Source organism: Gossypium hirsutum, chromosome A09 (assembly GCF_007990345.1).
Source record: "Gossypium hirsutum isolate 1008001.06 chromosome A09, Gossypium_hirsutum_v2.1, whole genome shotgun sequence".
Taxonomy (NCBI): domain Eukaryota; kingdom Viridiplantae; phylum Streptophyta; class Magnoliopsida; order Malvales; family Malvaceae; genus Gossypium; species Gossypium hirsutum.
The window spans coordinates 15,864,169-15,882,584 of NC_053432.1; the positions used below are offsets into that span (position 1 = coordinate 15,864,169).

An 18,416-nucleotide genomic window follows, 5' to 3' on the forward strand; every position below is an offset into this window, starting at 1 on the left:
GATATGTTATGAAATGAAAATATATGTACCTTATTGTTGAATGGTATAACATGATAAATTCTAATGCAAATGATAAATGAATTGTTATACAAAATTGTTATTTCCATGCATTATATGTTAATGGAAGTTCTTGGCGTGAATGGAATGTGACTTGGCTAAATGTTAACTTGAATTGTTTGTGTTTATTTATTAATGTTATTGTTATATTGACTAAAATCATGAAAATATCACTAAGTTTTATTGCAAAGTGTACGGTTTGTTTATACCATGTGAAGGAATCAGTGGATCTCGAGATCTCAAGAGGTGAAGCAGCATCCAGATTGTAAAATCTTGGCCCAACAATGTTTGTACAATACTTTACATTGTAATAGATGACATGTAACTAGGTTTGAACCATTTTAAAGTTGTAAATGGTCAATGGAGTGTTTTGATTATGGAATGATAAATGGATGTTGACATATGAATTGTTCTAACACGTGTATATATGGCTTAAAGCTTTTAAAGGATGGAAATGTGCAATTGAACATCAAGATGGGATGCAATGTTTTGCATGTTGAGTTATTAAACCATTGTGATGCATATATTTGGAGGTTGAATCATAAGATATAAGAGTTCAAGGAATCTACCTTGACATTGTGCATTTAAAGTCACAACGTCGAGCCTATGTCAATGATGTTACAACACAAATCCATCATGGTCATAACGCCAACTCATTAACTTTTAAAAAATTTACATTTTAATCCTTATTCGATCTCAACTCGTAAAAAAAACTTTCCTAAGCTCGTATAAGACTCGATTATCATTATAAATCATATAATGAATATATATTAAACTTAATAGTATATGTAAATGGTTGAATTAAATGGTAACCAACTGTAATTTCTCCGGGTACGAATATAAAATCTCATAGCTCGGATCAAATGATCGGGTTGATTTCAGTCATAAGCTCAAAGCACCAAATTAAAAAAACCAAAATCTAAGAAAACCCATCATAATTTCATCCATTCCAAACAATTTTATTTAATTACACTAATAAGTAACAACACAGCAATCTGAAAAAATAAATAATCTTTCAATTTTTTGGTGAATTTTAAAGAGATCATATATTCTTTAACCACTGTCAAAAATGGAGTTCAGAATGAAACAGAAAAGAGACATGGAATTGAAAGACTACCCACTGTCAAAAGAGGGCGACGGCGTCTAGAGGAGTAAGCCCATCCCACGGGGAAGAAGAGGAACGGCCAAAATGCACCAATCGGAACCTACAGCACTAGGCTTCGTTAGTCGTTGGAAAGCGAAAGACACAGCAACGATGTCCAATGGGATCGGTTAGAACCGCAGTGAAAAAGATGAAAGCATGGGATGACATAAAACGTTGCCTTAAACGAAATCTACGGCATTGATGATGCAGCAGGCTTCAACCGACGTTTGAGAGCGGCAAACACGACGGTGGCGTCAACCGGAATGGGTTGGAAGGAAGGCCGACAGGAATTGGTTTAGACGACGAACGGGGAACGAAGGCTTAGGGAAGAAATGTTTTTTTTTTAACCTACAACTTCTTTTTTTTAGCTTTAGTGAATTTATTTGATTACCTATAACCGGTAAATCTCGGTTTTGCTTTTAATTTAAGCTTTATCCTCCTCCTGTTTTTTTTTTTTTTCAATCTAAAGCCTCCTGCTTTGAAGCTTATGGTAACCTTTTTTTAGCTTTCTGTAGAATTTCCCCATTTTGTCACATTTTCGTTTTATGTTCTTTAAAAGCAGAGTGCCGAAGAGAGAAAGAAGGATCTGAGAAGGGAAAACACAGAGTTTAAAAAAAAAAAAAAAAGAAGCTTTAAAACAATGGCGAATTACCATTTCGTTTACAAAGACGTGGAAGGTGCTTCCACTCAATGGGACGATATTCAAAGAAAGCTTGGTAATTTACCCCCAAAGCCACCCGCTTTCAAGCCTCCCCCTTTCGAACCCGCACCCGACCCGGATTCTGCCCCCAAGGACAAGTCTTGGATCGATGCCAAGACTGAAGATGAACTTGATGAACTCGAAGATGATCTCGATGATGATCGCTTCCTTGAAGAATACAGGTTTCATTTATACTTTTTCTTCAATTAATTAGATTTTTTGCGGATTTCAATTTTAGGATTAAGACGTTATTGTTTTGATAATTGAGTTCAGAGGTGATTTTTTTATTGAATTAAGATATGGGTTTAGTTTATTTGGTTAAACTTGTTAGATTTATGAGCTGAAAGGGAAGTTTCCAGTTGAAGCATGATAGCTTTAGGATTAGTTCTGGTGATTTCTTATTGTTCTTCATTTTGCATCAAATTCACGATTGAAAAATTGTTGGAACTTTTGTCTTGTGACTGGATTTTCTTTAGCTATGGATCCTTCAAATACACATTAAAATATCTTTGAGACATTGTATCTAACACTAACACTCGAGTTGGAGTAATACCATTAAAAAATCCGTGTGGGACATACACCTGAAACCGGCACTCACGCCGGAATTCAATTGATACAGGCTTCCATTGATATCAATGTTTGTGCATTTTATTGGAAAATTGGTGTTGTTTTGATAGGAAGAAGAGGCTGGCTGAGATGAAGGAAGCAGCTAAGGTTTCAAAATACGGATAGATGATGCAGATTTCAGGATCTGATTTCGTGCGCGAGGCTTCACAAGCTCCTCAAGATGTCTGGATGGTTGTCTTTCTCTACAAAGAAGGGTATTTTACATTTGAGATATTGCTTGCTTCTTATACAAGTTTTAGTCATCAAAATTGTGACAAATTTGTTTCTTTTTATGTGTTAAAGTAACAATTGTTTCTTTCCTAAGTTTGTGAATGGGCCTTTATTTGCTTGGTACAATACAATATTTGATGTTTCCTTCTTCTAATTGGAAGTGAATTATATAAATATCCGTTTTCATAACACGTAATCTAATCGAATGATACCATTTTTCTTTTCTCTGTTCTATATTATATAGAAGTTTCTTTTGTTGTCATTGATGTACTTTGAATAAAAACTATATGACTTGTGAACCAAGGAATTTTAAGATGCTCGTGCTTATTGAAAAATAGGCATGGATGCTCATTGTATTGATTGATTTTTTTGCTTTAACGGTATCTCTTATTAGATTCCCAGAGTGTGGGCTGCTTCTGCGGTGTTTGGATGAATTGGCAATTAAATATCCTGCAACGAAGTTTGTCAAGATAATATCTACTGAATGCATTCCTAGCTACCCAGATCGTAATCTTTCGACTCTCTTGGTGTATCACAACGGAGCAGTGAAAGCAAATTATGTTGGCTTGCATAGTTTTGGCCGGAGATGCACACCTGAAGGTATGCTATCGTAATCTTGTGTTCTTGTCAACCTGAGACTTAATCAAGTTGGTTTGTGCAGTCAGCTGACAAGATGACTTAGTATATGTTTGGGGTTCGATATCAATTTTTATTGACCATAGTTTTTATTCACTCTGAAAATATAGGTGTGGCCTTAGTTCTGTGTAAATCAGATCCTGTATTAAATGATGGTCAAAGTGGGAGTGAGCAAGCTGTTCTTGAAGGAATTCGAAGGCAGTTTATCGAGAAAGTTGTTACGGAGCATGAAGATGACGATGAGGGGGGATCTTCAAGTGATTAGATGTTCCTACATTCATTCAGGTTCTGTTGGATTTGGGAAAGACAATTCTAATGTCTGGTTTCCTGCTTCTTCTTTTGAAGTTTTCTTTGGTGATTTTGATGTTGTGTCAATATATTATTACTCTCGACTATGGTTTGACATCCATTGATGAAATTTTGTGTTATCACTTTTACCTTTGGGGCTCACTAATCTTGATGTATATTAATGTAGTGAGTAAAATATTATGTCTCGATGTATAATTTTGGTGTTATTGTTATTTTTTAAAAATATGTAGTTACAAATATGAGATTAAATAGAAAATATTAATTAATTGAGTGCATTGTTTGAATAATATTTTATTATTAAATTTTAAATATTAAATAATATTTTATTAAAGTTAAATGAATGGTTTAAATTGTACTTTGACATTTTTATTGGTATTTTAATAATATCTTTCATGTTATAAAATAAAGAGAAATAGGGAGAATAAAGAACAAAATAAAATATGAAAGTAATATAAAATGTACTTTATTCATCAAAAGGGGTGATTACAATGCTTTATCAGAGTCTCTATTTATAGGCATAATAAGTATAAAAGAAGTAGAGATCTAATTCTAATAACTATTGGAATTTAAAGTACATCAAAACTTTATCTTGATCATGATGGACATCCACTTAATAAGATATTCATAACACTCCCCTTTAGATGTCCATTGATAGATAATGTGCCTCGTTAAAACCTTATTAGGAAAAACCTTGTGGGATAAAAACCTAATGAAGGAAAAAGAGTACACGATCTATAATACGCATAATATGCTGCCTCATTAAAAACCTTACCAGAAAAACCTAATGGGACAAATCGGTTAAGGGAAAAAGAGTACAACACGTATTTACTCCCCCTCGTGAAAATATAACATACTTTCTCATATTTTACATATTCAATCTTGAATACTAACGTTTCAAATGACTATTTGGATATATTGCTAAGCATTTATATCACCATTCTTTTAAAAATCATGATTGAGGAAAAATTTTGAGGGAACATATTTTGATCTCTTCAAGAATTTCAACAATAATCATAGCAAACTTTAGTCATGATCCTCCTATAAAAATATAAATAGGTATTTTGGATCATTTTATAATCCTCTTTCATCTACTATTGACTAAGTCAAATTTACCACATATGTTCAATTATTTCAATTCATATAAATGAAAAATTTCCCGAGAATTTCAATATGTTTCTAGCATTTTAAATCCTTCAAGGATTTTAATATAAACTTTACTATACAGTGATTCATAAAAGGTTGTAACAATATCCATTAGACGCAAGTTAAATTTTTTATGAATTGTCAATTTAATAATATATCTAAAGGTTATTGCATCCACCACAAAAGAGTATTATATCTTTTTATAATCAATGCCAGGACTTAGCGAAAAAATTCGTATTTTTATTCCGCTTTTGCAAAACTACTTTAATTGCACCTTCACTGGCTTTATACATTTAGATATTTAGACTACTGGTCCAAAAACTCCACAAATTTAATTGTACTTGAGTTGCGTCTTTCTATTTCGATCAATTTATTCTATATCTATATTTCTCAATAGATTTATTCAGAATCCTCCTTTTATTTCATTATAATAATACAACATGCAAAATCATTGTCGACCACTTTTATTATTCGGTCCCACATTTTCTCGAATTGACATAACTTATCGAGAACTCTTATTTTTATTATTTTAAAATTCAGTTTCAGGTACCTAAATCTCTTTTGAAGTTTTACTTATTAGTTATGTCTTGGATCTCTTCTGAAGCACTCGCCTCTACTATATGATCATCTAGAATAATTTTCATATTTGGAATCGATCAATCTATTATTTATTCCAATTGATTGTCCTACTGGGACTTTAAATCAAATTAAAATATTAAATGGAATATAACACTTGGTTATTCTCATTAAGTTTATAAATATATCTAACAGTTAACTTGTAATGAGTTGTCCTTATTGAACTTCTGGTTCAAATTACTCTCCTCCTAACTCATTATAAGTTATTATTTCTCTCCCCCTAATGTTGGGAAAACTGACAACTCATGCCATAATTAAATCTCGAATTAATAGCTCAAAATATTATAAGGAGACTCATATAAATATACATTTCTAATCTCTTATTATGAATCATCTTTGTGCGTTGTGGTGGAGCAGTTGGAACATATACCACACATCCAAAAATTTTAAGATGGGAACTATTTGGCTCTTGACCAAAAATAAATTGTAATGGGGAGTATTTATAATTTATTGGCTTGATGCATACAACATGTAAATCAATACAATCTCATGTTGAAATAGAAAGTTTTGTTCTCATAAGTAATGATTTAGCTATTAGTTGGAGGCATTTGAAACACAATTCAGCTAAACTATTTTGTGTGAACATGAGTTACAGGATATTCAACTGTTATCCCAATTAACATGCAATAATTATTGAAAACTTGGGATGTAAACTCACCAAAATTAGTAAGATGAATTGTTTTAACTGCATAATCTGAAATTAATCATTTAAACAAGCAATCTCGCAAACGGCAGGTTGTGAGTTGATAACACATAAGTGATTATTTTGTAGATGCATTTACCAAAATCATATAATATCAAAACTATCCACATGGTGGATGAATGAGCCCATATTTGTTTTAGAAATGCAAGACATTAAATCTCAACTTTAGCTAGTTAGTTAATAATCAATTTTCATTAAGAACAAGCAACATATGAGAATTTTTTTAAATTAAAGAATCTTCTGGTTCTTTAATGGATGTCCATATGATATCTCAATTAATTTTCGCATCATATACGATCCAGGATGGTCTAACTAGTCACGTCAGTAGTAAACACATTTGTATTAGTAAACTTCTGGTTTACTTTAACATGTGTTTCAATTGTACTAAATTGTAACAAATTGATAATTTTATTATCATTCCTTTTAATTTGTATTCATATATAAGTACTATTGTGACATTTACTATTGGAAATATCTAAATGTAAAATTTATAATACCACCAAGTCAATAAATATAATTTACAAATAATCATATGCAATATTCACTTCAGGAAACATGCCAAAATCTTCAAATGCCCAAAAATCCATTAATAGCAAACTTTGAGAGTGGATCTTATTTTCCAGGTGTACAATAGGTACATAACCAACGACTTTTCATACATAAGTTTTCTCTCTTACAAGTTCTCATCAATAATATTTTACCACGTAATTTTAATTGAGAACTTATTCTAAATACTGTAGAGTTATACTCACAATTTTTCAAAAAAACTTGCAACTCTAAGTGCATCTAACCATAATAAGCTTTAGATAGAATTATCACGATATGAGATCCATTACAAATAACTTTTAAAAGTAATGCATTAACCATAAAAAATTTTGTGCCTTTTAGATAGTGATATATTAGCTCTTCTGGAGCTTTCAACTAATTTTATACTATCAAATATTGGAATAATATTTATTTGTTTCAATACCAAATAAGATAAATATTTTCTATCTATAATGATAGAATTCATTCCTATATTTTCATATCCTTCCTCAAAGAATATTAACAGAAACAAAATATTTGGGAATACGCCACATATGTGGCCAATAATATTTTGTATCGCATATTGATAACATAAGTTATCTTTACCCTTTAAAGAGTTACCTTGAGAACTCTCATTGTTCTCTTATTTATTACATTCACTTCGGGGAATACAACAAATCTAGTAGGACAAACTTATAAACATCCCAATAGATTCTTTATTTCATAATTACCATCGCAAACATGCGTGAGATTTCAAATCAAAATCTATCTATGCATGTTGTCATGATTAGTCTCCAATTACAATAAATAATAAATAAAATATAGTAAAATATACCTGAAGATCTTTAACATCATCATCATCACTAGAAGATACGAGATAGTTCGAAAATATCCTTGACTTCATATGGATAATGTTATCAAATCTTTCACCATCCTTAAGAACAAAAAGTAAAATAAGTTAATCAAAATAATGATAACATATAATGAAAGAAGAATGAAAAATAATAATCAGATATGAAACATTAAATAAAAGAAACTTCTTGTAAAAACTTTGCATAGAAATTGAAAATCATGGAGGATAAATTTGATCGTTGATAAAACGAACTATCACTTTGAGTAAGATCGTGCTGATAATGTGTCATAAAATAAAGAGAGATGGGGAGAATAAAGAACAAATAAAATATGAAAGCAATATAAAATGTACTTTATTGATCAAAATGGGTGATTACAATACTTCATCAGAGTCTCTATTTATCGGCATAAGAAGTATAAAAGAAGTAAAGATCTAATTTTAATAACTATTAGAATTTAAAGTACATCAAAACTTTATCTTAATTCATTATAGACATCCACTTAATAAAATATTCATAACACTTCACACTTTTATTAATATGTTAATACTATACTTCTAGATGCAATAGGTCACCTAGATTTTAACTATGGGTTTCTAGTTAAATCTAGAATTGTTGATAAGGGGATTAGGCTATTAGGTCTGCCTAGTAGCCCGGTTTGTATGGGTTGGACCTACTTTTAACAAGGTATTTAATTCAATATAATCTTGAATTTTATTATCAAAATTTAAAAATAATAATAAGTTTATATTCAATTTGTATTAAATATTATAATTATTTAAGTTTATTTTTTTTACTTAATTAATATTTAGATACTACTTTGTATTAGTTTATCAAATTAAACTCAAAATGTTACTAAGTTTATCATAAAAAAAACTATAAATTCTATAAAAGAAATCAAATTACAAAAACCTTGGAAAACTTTTGGCAGACAAACACAAATTTATCTTTTTTTCTAAAACACTAAATATAAAATCAAAATAAAAAATTAAAACTTAAAAGAACTTAAAAGAAATTTGAAAAAATTTAGAGGCAGCAGTTACCAGCCCTCTAAATTCGCCTATGATGGTTTGATTTTTTTAATTATTGTAATATTTTAATTATCAAAATAGTTAATACATTTTAATTATATTTAATAATTTAAATAATTTTTAATAAAATAAAATATATTAGTTAATGAATTAAAAAATAAGTATAATAAATTAAGAACCAATATAAGAAAATACATGAATTATATATCTCGCAACTATAGTGAAAACTTTTTAAAAGAGTATATGTGAATTAAAATGATTTTAGCTATTAAATCAAAATAAAGATTTTAAACCTTAGATTTTGTATTTAACTTATTTAATTTAAATAAAAACAACAACCAATTTTTTTTTTCACCATGCAATTAAAGTCTTAAGGTGAAAAAATTTGAATAATTTTACTTTTTTATTTAATTTATTTTTTTTTAGAAAAAATTGGAATGGAAAGCAAGAGATTGGGATTCTTAAGATTAAAATTGATTGATTTCAACTAAGAAAAAAAATTCTCAAAAATTGTAAAATGAAAAAATCAACTAAGAGAAAAAATCTTGAAATTTTTAGACTGAAATTGTCAACCAAATTTTTCAGTCAAGAAAAATTAATACTAATACTCAAAATGATTAATTTTTTTAAAATACAAATTGATTAATTTTAATAACCTTAATCTCTTGCTTTCTATTCTAATTTTATTTGCTCCAAAAGAAAAAAAATAGAAAATAAATTTGAAAGTAAAGATTATCCAAATTTTTTCACCTTAAGATTTTAATTGTACAACGAAAAGAAAAAAAGAAGAAAGAAGTGAAAGATTGGGTATTGTAGTTTTTATTTTAATAAGATAAATTAAATATAAAATCTAAAGCTTAGAATCATTTATTTTGATTTAACAGCTAAAATTATTTTTATTCTCACGGTCCTCATTTTAAAAGTTCTCACTATAATTGTTACCATAATATTTATAAGTATAAGTTGAAAGAAACTTTTGAATTAATAAAAAAATATTTATCATTCAAAATATTACCAAATTGACATTTTAAAAAGAAATTATATGATGAAATTTCTATTCATTTAAACTAATGTAATTGAGTTGAGGTTGGATTTCAAAGTAAATGAGTACTATTATTTAATATCAATTAATGTGATAAAATTAATTTTTTATACAATAAAAATTTTATTCATTTGAATTGTAAATTGAGTTTACGTATTAACAGTTACTAATATTAATTAACTTTTAATAATTGAAAAAATATATTAATATTTAATTGAACTTTTTTTTTACAAAATGTTATTAGATTAATTAGTTTATATTATCGTTAAATTAGACTTTTCATTTATATTAAACTAAACTCATTATTTTAGAATTATTATAGCTAATTAATTATAAAATTATAAGCTAATTAAAATTAAAACTTAATCTTGGAATGCTTAGTCATTGCTATTGAGAGGGGTTTGACAGAATAATTTTCAAATAATCTAGAGGGAGTATAAGCTGTAGAAGAGGCAGTACATCCTCCTCCTGTATTAAAAACAATACTCATGCCAATTAAGTTAAAACTCAATTTTTTTTTCTTTATTTTTAGAGTTTTATTCAAATAATAACTCTATTTTAAAATTAACATAACATTTTTAAGTAATAATTATAAATTAAATTATAATATTTTTGTATGTGTTGTAATGATCATAAATTCTATTAAATTATAATTATTTTAAGTGTATAATTATCACAACTTTTACTCTACTTCAATTTTTTATTAAAATACAAATTTAGTAATACGATGAAAAAACCAAGAATGGTACCGGAGGTTGTTTTCGTTGTGTCGTTTTAAGAAGCCATTCGAAGCAGACAGAAGCAGTGTCATACGAAAGGGAAGTTGTATTTTGGAACACTGCAGCTCGAGCCTTAGCAAGGAAGCAGCAATGAGAAAGACGTTTCGGAAATTTGCAGTAATGAAATATGCTCCGCAGATTTATGTGAGGATGATGGCAAAGAGAGTTTTGGCTTTGGTCATCTTCAGATGACAAAGCATTTACTAACTACGGCAGATCAAAACCTTTACAACGAAATACCATAAATTCTAACTACCACCACCATAAAATACTCCCCAGTATCTATACAGTACACTTTCTAACTCATTTTTACCTATTTTTCTTTCTGGCTACCAAAAATAGCCTCTCTTGTTACAAGCTTTATTCCTCTCACCCATAGCTCTGCCATTTCGGACCCGCCTTCGCACATGAAATGAACCTCTTTGTTCTTGGTAGTCACCACTCGAAATACTCCAGGTTTGTTAGCATCACCCTTGCTCTGCCGGTTCTTCTCAAAGGCTGCACTTGGTCCCAATTCTGCCTCTCTGCATATAACATTTCTTCCACTTGATTTCCCCCAATGCAGCAGTCCGGAACTCTGCACCATTTTCATGTCTTTCGAGTGAGGATTGCCCTTTCCTCCCTTTGTATGCTTCAGGATACAGGCACCCCTGACAACAAGGTTGCGAGCGAGCTCATTTAGAATCACATGTTCAGCATCGTTTTTCAAGATGACAGTTTTTCGAGCAAGAGAGAGCGCAGTCTCCCCTTTAGCATTCTTGAAATCACAATTTGCCCCATGTGAGATTAAGAGCTCACACATTGGACCATGACCTTCCCTTGCTGCTAACATGAGTGGAGTGTATCCATCTCCATCGGGGACATTTACATCATAGCCCCTTCTCGTCAACAATGTCACGGCATCCAGGTCTCCATAGCGTGCCGCACAATGCAAAGCATAAAATCCTCCAGCATTGCGGTTGCCTTTTTCAAGTGCCAATTCGAGCATCACTTTCTCAAACAGGTCACGGTTTTGGTTCAGTTCAGACAATGTAATTGCTGTCTCACCAGATTTATTTAACAGCTTAACATCAGCTCCCGCATAAACTAGCAGCCGGAAAGCTTCAACATGACCTTTTAAGGCAGCAACCATGACTGCTGAGAAACCATTCTCATTTTGATGATCAAGATTAAATTGTCCACTTCCAATCACAGCTTTTAGAGCCTCAACGTCACCAGTTTCGGCAACAAACATCAAGGGAGAGAAAACCGATACATTGCTCGACTTCGGAATCCTTCCAACCTTGATTGCGTCCAGCACTGCTTGCTGAAAACCGAGGGACCACTGGTTTGAACCAGCAATCGAGCTAGCAGACTGACCAGAGATGTTAACTAAGCCAAAGTCGGCACCAGCCCCAGTCAACACTCTCAGACATTCTTCATGTTTGTACTTTGCGCAAATCATCAAAGCTGTGTCACCAGAGTCTGTCTTGGAGTTTAGATCACAACCGGAATCAATGAGAGATTGAAGGGTTTCCGACAAGCCAAGACGAGTTGCCATGTGTATTGGCCGGAACTCAGATTTCATGGTTTTAACTGGGCATTCTACATTTGCACCACAGCTCAAGAGCACTTTGACAGCTTCTGTACTGCCACAAAGGACCGCATGGTGCAGGAGGGTTCTTCCATAGTGAGTTGTCTCAAGGGGAAGGTGCTGAAGTAGCATCCGCAAGATGGCACCACTATTTTCAAAATATTCTACCGCGCACCAACTGATAGCATAGGGCTCAGCCAGTCCTGCACCCACTCGAAACTCTTCCCCAGTAGTAGTGTCCCATGACCACGCTCCAAGACTTACTTTAATATCAGTTGGGCTCCCAGACTGTTAATGAGCCGAAGTAGGTTTTAAATAAACAAATACTAACAATAATGGTAAAGGATTATTCGAAGCATGTTGTTCCTTAATGCAACTCTTTAAACTCTATTAGTTGATTTATAGGGGAAGATAATATCTTTCTAAAATGACTCTTCTTGGGGGAAATAAAGTACGACAGGGGTTGACCAGATCCAAATATAAACTAATATTATAATACTCGAGTGATTTAGATTCTACTCATAAAAAGCTTTCAGCTTAAAAACTTATACACCAGAAAGACATTTAGTGCCAATTTTACATTTATTTAGAGTTTCAAAAATTGTGTAAATCACCTGTAGAAGCAAGCGGACAACAGAGACCTGCCGACTAACCACGGCAGCAAGAAGTGCAGTGCAGTCAACGTTTGTGTATAAAGAAGGTTTAGACGACCGAAGCAGCTCCCTATGACTTGCACTTGCATCAACACCACACTGTTATTGAGCAGGAGACCATTAGATTATCATATAAAATTTAAAATAAAAAATACTCCTATGCAAAATTACATCAAGACCTGGTGACTGGTCCCGGAGGGCCAACTGAATAAGGCTAGTATGGAATTGATGGCTGAGGGTGAGTTTGGATGGGCGGTGCATTTACCTGCGGTTAGTGTAAAAACAGCGGTGACGGTGAGATTAGATACTGTAGCGTGAGACAAAAAGTAAGCTAAACGCACCGCACCACCCTGCCCTAAACTCACCCTAAATCAGCAAAAAGGGCAGCAATGCTAATCAATGTTGAATTACTTTGCCTTTTGAATGGTTAAAAACTGTTGAAATGTCCCTTTGTGTTCTATTATGGTCGATTTTAGAGCTTTACTCGTATAAACTGCTGCTAACTGGTGCACATGATAAGTTGGTATGATGGGTTTACCTTCATTAGGGTGTCCACGACTTCCACAAATCCCCTGCAGCAGGCGGTGACGAGAGCATGAATAGCAACATGCGGCCGAATTAAATCAGACCCCATGAGCAGTTCGGCAAGCCTTGCTTGCCCATGGCAGCTTGCCTCTAGAAGAGCCTCTTCGCAAGCTGGTTGAGACGCCCCAGCTTTAAGCAAGATTTTCAGAATCTCAAGATGACCCTCTCTGACTGCTACTGTTGTTGCAAAGCCCTTGAAGAGTTTCTGATTCACATCAGCACCTACGCTCTGTCATATGAAAAGATATGCACTTTTAGCACATCGATAGTTCAAGCTGGTAAAAAGGAACTTAAACTAGACATCTTTTTGCAGCTAATTTTACCATCATCCTCATAAGTCTACCAAAAAATGGAGAGAACATCATATAATACCCAGTACATCTTCTTTTCTTACTACCCTTTTCTTAAAATCTTACAGTGGTCCATAAGAAGAAAATAATACAACTAGCATAGTAAGTATTTGGATCGTTCATAAGATAAAAGAAATCAACACAGATGCAAACAGACAAAATGATCAAAACAGCAATGATTGACAGAAAGAGAAAGTACTGAACGTTCTTCAAGATACGCATGATGATTTCAATCAAAAACGGTAATGGGGGATGCATCATATATACGTGTACTATTTTGTACTACAAACTCAAGCCAATGGTAGGTGACAACTCAGTATGGGCCTTGCAGAGCATGTTTCTCTTGAATAAATGTAGTAGGCAATAAACTACTCGCTCTTATCTAATGCTATAAGATAAACTTCAAATCGCTTCAAATTACTTCTGAAATTATAATTGTCTTACTGAACAAGAAAATCTTTATTGGGATTCCTTCAGAAAAGAAAATTTTTGTTTCAGTGAAACAGGAAAAGGGTAAATAAAAAGCCAAACATATGATTGGAACAAGACACCCAACATCTTGGGAATATTAATATTTGCATATTCCTATCATTAACTTTCTTAGATACCATTATTCCATCGAAATCAAGAAAAAGGACCATCTAATTCAACCAAAACAAAAGCTAAAAACGACAACTTAAGTTTTGTTGAAGCAAATTAAACTTATTTAAGAACTCTTAAAATAGCACCACCTCCCCGGAAATGAAAATACGACATAGACTCCTACTTCGACCAAAAAGAATCTAAGCTTTTTTGCCCATAAATAATAAGATAGCCATATATTTACAAAGATTTTTCATAAATAAATGTGAAAGATAAGGGTAGAACACACATTTACTCCTCTTTATATGTTACAGTAAGGAAAACAGTAAATTTGGTGTTTCAAACCAAGACATGGTTTAACAGGATTCTTGGTAGAGATTAAAGGCAGAAGTAAATGAAAGTACACTGAATTAAAGAAGCAAACTTAACCATATATGAATTTTTATGTCACTATTCTAAAGGTAATCTGTACAGTTGGTAAAAAACATAAAATTGTAAATTTAAGTTACACGGAGGAATTGAATTTTGGGGACCAGAGCAGCAGAATGAAATAAAGCATGAGGAAGAAATATTGAATCTTTGAACATATGGAAATATTTTGAAGTAAAAAAGAATATTAGTTTCCGAAGATTATGCTAGGAGAACATGAAAGATGCAACCCTTAAATTCATAAACAATAAATTTGAAAACTTAAAAAAAAAACATAATAATATAATTATATCAACGAATCTAGGTAATTAGAGAACGCAAATTACGTGCAATCTTAAATTTAAAATACTTTTAGCACTTCGAAAAATTAGGAAATCACCAAAATACTCGGCTGAAATTTGAATTTAAAAAAGTCATTTTCAAAGTGAGCATATGTATACTACGCAACTTTGTTCTTTTCTCAGTAGCCAAACAGAGTATTAAAGAAAGCGCCAGTGAAACGCTTCAAAACCAAGAAATGAATGGTTAAAATTTAAAAATCATTTTGACTTTTACTAAATTCTATCAAGTGGCTTTAAAAACGGAGACCTGAAAAGCAACGATCTGACTCTGTTGGCCTAAAACGCTGGTTTTTAGTGACCACTTACTGATTTCCAAAACATTCAAAATTTAAGCAAAAATGGGGGGAACCCCTCAAAAATCATTAAAATGATTCTTAAAAATCAGTACAAACAACTCAAATTTAATTTTGAAAAGCGAAATGCAGAGGAGATTAAAACGCTTACGAAACACACAAAAATAAAATTAGATAAAAGATTTCAACTGATAACCAAAATGAAGAAAAACCGCTGTAAAACGCAACGTGAATGGAACAGTTTGAGTCACAAACCGATCAAAACGATAAATAAAACAGGAAAAAAAAAAGGATATTTTTTTATTGCATTACCAATAGTTTCTTTACGAGAGAGACATTTCCAACATGAACAGCGAGGAAAAGAGCGGTGACGTCAGTCTTAAACTCCTCATATTCGACGCGGACCTCACTCGCCGATTCTTCTCTCAAAACGACTTCTGTCTTCCTGGTTTTCAAGCAGACAGCGCAGACGAAGTTGACGTCGACGAAGGGATCGGCGATGCATTCGAGAGCTGACCTCAGATCGCCGGTTAAAGAAGCTTCGAGCAGACGCTGAGAAACTTCGGCCTCGTAATCAACGGGAACCACCTGTCTGCTGCCGGAAAACACCGTCATTGTTAAGTCGCGGCGGTTTCTTCAAGGTAGCACACAAAAGTCGATGTAAATACAGGAGAGAGATGGCATGCGAAAGATGCGCGTGGCTCGAGAGAGAAGAAGGAGAAGAAGCAGCAGCAGCTCCCTTGGAATTAAAACAAAAATAAAAATAAAAGTTGAAAGAAGTGAGCGCCACAGAGTGGAGGACATACAAGGTGGCTTATTTATTACAATACGATTTTTTACCCTTTTTACCACGGTTATATCCACGATAAAATTATGGTTATAAAACATAATTATTTATCTTTTAAAATCAACATTATGATTTTGACTGTTTTTAATTTAAAAAAATTTCACAGCATCAATGATTTTCTTTTTAAATCACATTAAGTATAATACAAGGACTAAGACCACAATTTTACCTAAATTTAAGAGGAAACTGTGAGGTGGGCCCATGATTTGTATACTGTTGGCCTAAGAATATCCGGTAATTAAATCATGTATTCGAGATCTCAAATCAGGACCGTTGATAAGAAATATTTTATATCTGGGCAGTCCTGATTTGGTATAAATTGGACATGAAAAATGTGAAAAATATTGAAACATCCCCCTAGGATTTTAATTAATTCCAGCTATAAAACGCACAAATGAAGAAAAACGTAGATATATTTAAGCACTTTGATTACCAAAACAAAATTGTGCTTGAATGACGGGCTACGAATCCCTCCTATTTATTACAGTCCTTCAAATTACGCACTGTAATTCTAAATCATTTACCCTTCCTTTTACCTTTAAAATATTTAAATTTAGTTCAATAATATTTGAATCTGTATCACATATTGTAAAACAAAATAAATAAATTAATCATTGCCTTAGAAGCAATTCCGCCTTAATCGATGTAATCATGTAGAGGAAGTCACCCCCAAATGTCAATACAGTACTTCAGTATTCGTACACGCGAATAAAGAATGTGGAACACAATTGGCATTACTCTTCTCAAGAGTATTCAAAAAGTAAAACTAAAGTTGAAAACTTGGTCGGAAATTTGACCTAAAAAGTTTTCTGAACAGAAAACAAGCGAGCTAAATAATGTAGAGAAAATATTATTGTTTGCTTGCTGTTGTGTAAAATGAGAAGAATGACATGTTATTTATACTGTTTTCGGAAAGGTTAAAAATGATAAAATAGTAGTGTCAATTTTCAAAAATAGAAGATGATTTTCCTCAACCTGAAAATAATAAATATTTATGATAAAAAGATTAAAATTTTTATTCAAAAATATGACATGTGTTTACATGTACATAAGCTGAACAACAACCAACTACTTAGGGTGGGTTTAGTTAAAATAAGTATAAAACATAAAAACAATAAATTTATAATAGCCTAATGCAAATAATATATGATATTATTTATTAAGTTCGATTAATCCAGTTAATTAATTGATTTCGAACAGAATTAATCGTTAACCGAAATTCTAAAAATCTTTTAATCGTCTCTAACCGAATTAGATCAATTCGGTGATTAATTCAGTTTTAATTAAAATTTGAAGATCTTTGGACAAAACTAATAAAAAAAAAAGTTAAAAATAGTCATATACAGTCAATAATAACTCTAGAAATAACCAAATTAAGCGTCAACGATAAAAAGCTCGGATATGTTGATATGCATAGGTAGGATAAGTAGTAGGACGATATTGTTAAAACATTCTCAAACATTCCAAGTATTGTTTACATTATATTGTTTGCCGAAAATGTCTAATCAGCTTAGATATTACCTTCGACCCATCAAAGAGATAAGGTGGGACTTAATTCCATCCTAATATGTAACATGGTAGTAATTAAAATGTTGGAACGTGAAATTGATCCAACTTTATAATATAAAATAAATGTGTGGCGGGGAATTTGAAGAGCTAATTTTTATTGCTCATCGGATTCCGATTCTTCTACTCTGCCTTCTTCTTTGCATCAAAACAAATCTCCTAACTCATTTACTTGTTTATTTATTCACCCATATTATTACATAAATTCATATTATTTTTATTGTGTCATGTCTTAATTTAATTATATAGATATTATTACTAATATAAAAAACATGAATTTAAGTATACTAAAACATATTAGAATGTTTTAAAAATTATTAAAGGAAATTGAAGAACAGCAATTTGCCATGCGAACATGTTTTCAACACATGGCTGTCAGTCTTTGTTTTTAGTTTTAAAACAAAATAATATTTTCTATTTTTAAACTGGTATTTATGAATTTATTAGATTAATCATATTATTTTATTTGCTACTTCAATAAGATATAATGATTTTTTTGACTCTTTAAAATTTTTTAAAAATAATTATTTTAGCCTTTCATTTAATTTTTTTTGTTCATTTTTAGCTTTTGAATTTACATTTATTTTATCAAATTACCCTAAAATAGATGAAAAAGTTAACTATACTAATATAACATACACGTGGATTGCCACATAGATTGACATGTTAACATTTAATTGATTTTTTTTAAATTTTAAAAATATATGTTTATAATTTTTACACTTTTTAAAAATGATTTTATATTTTTAAAAAAATTAATTTTTTATTTTAAAAATTTTAAAAATTAATTAAATGATTATGTGG

At 31.4% G+C, this 18,416-nt stretch overlaps 1 protein-coding gene and 1 pseudogene across 5 annotated transcripts; one reads left to right on the forward strand and one right to left on the reverse strand.

Moving 5' to 3' along the window:
* The first annotated feature begins 969 nt into the window (after positions 1 to 969).
* Positions 970 to 3,811, forward strand: LOC107888851 (phosducin-like protein 3; annotated as a pseudogene). The gene is made up of 4 exons (XR_001681521.2): positions 970 to 2,083; positions 2,579 to 2,722; positions 3,133 to 3,338; positions 3,485 to 3,811. The product of XR_001681521.2 is annotated as a phosducin-like protein 3 (transcript).
* A 6,693-nt stretch (positions 3,812 to 10,504) lies between these two features.
* LOC107888850 (ankyrin-3) lies at positions 10,505 to 15,989 on the reverse strand. Of its 4 annotated transcripts, none has more exons than XM_016813098.2 (4): positions 15,512 to 15,989; positions 13,158 to 13,433; positions 12,581 to 12,718; positions 10,505 to 12,254 (listed from the first exon to the last, which is right to left on the reverse strand). In XM_016813098.2, the coding sequence occupies exons 1-4, from the start codon at positions 15,812 to 15,814 to the stop codon at positions 10,707 to 10,709; spliced, it is 2,265 nt and encodes a 754-aa protein (XP_016668587.1). In that variant the 5' UTR covers positions 15,815 to 15,989; the 3' UTR covers positions 10,505 to 10,706. The 4 variants fall into 4 exon arrangements, with proteins under 4 accessions (XP_016668587.1, XP_040933742.1, XP_040933741.1 ...); XM_041077808.1 differs by lacking the exon at positions 15,512 to 15,989 and adding an exon at positions 14,286 to 14,400; XM_041077807.1 differs by lacking the exon at positions 15,512 to 15,989 and adding an exon at positions 13,754 to 14,071.
* Positions 15,990 to 18,416: the final 2,427 nt, after the last annotated feature.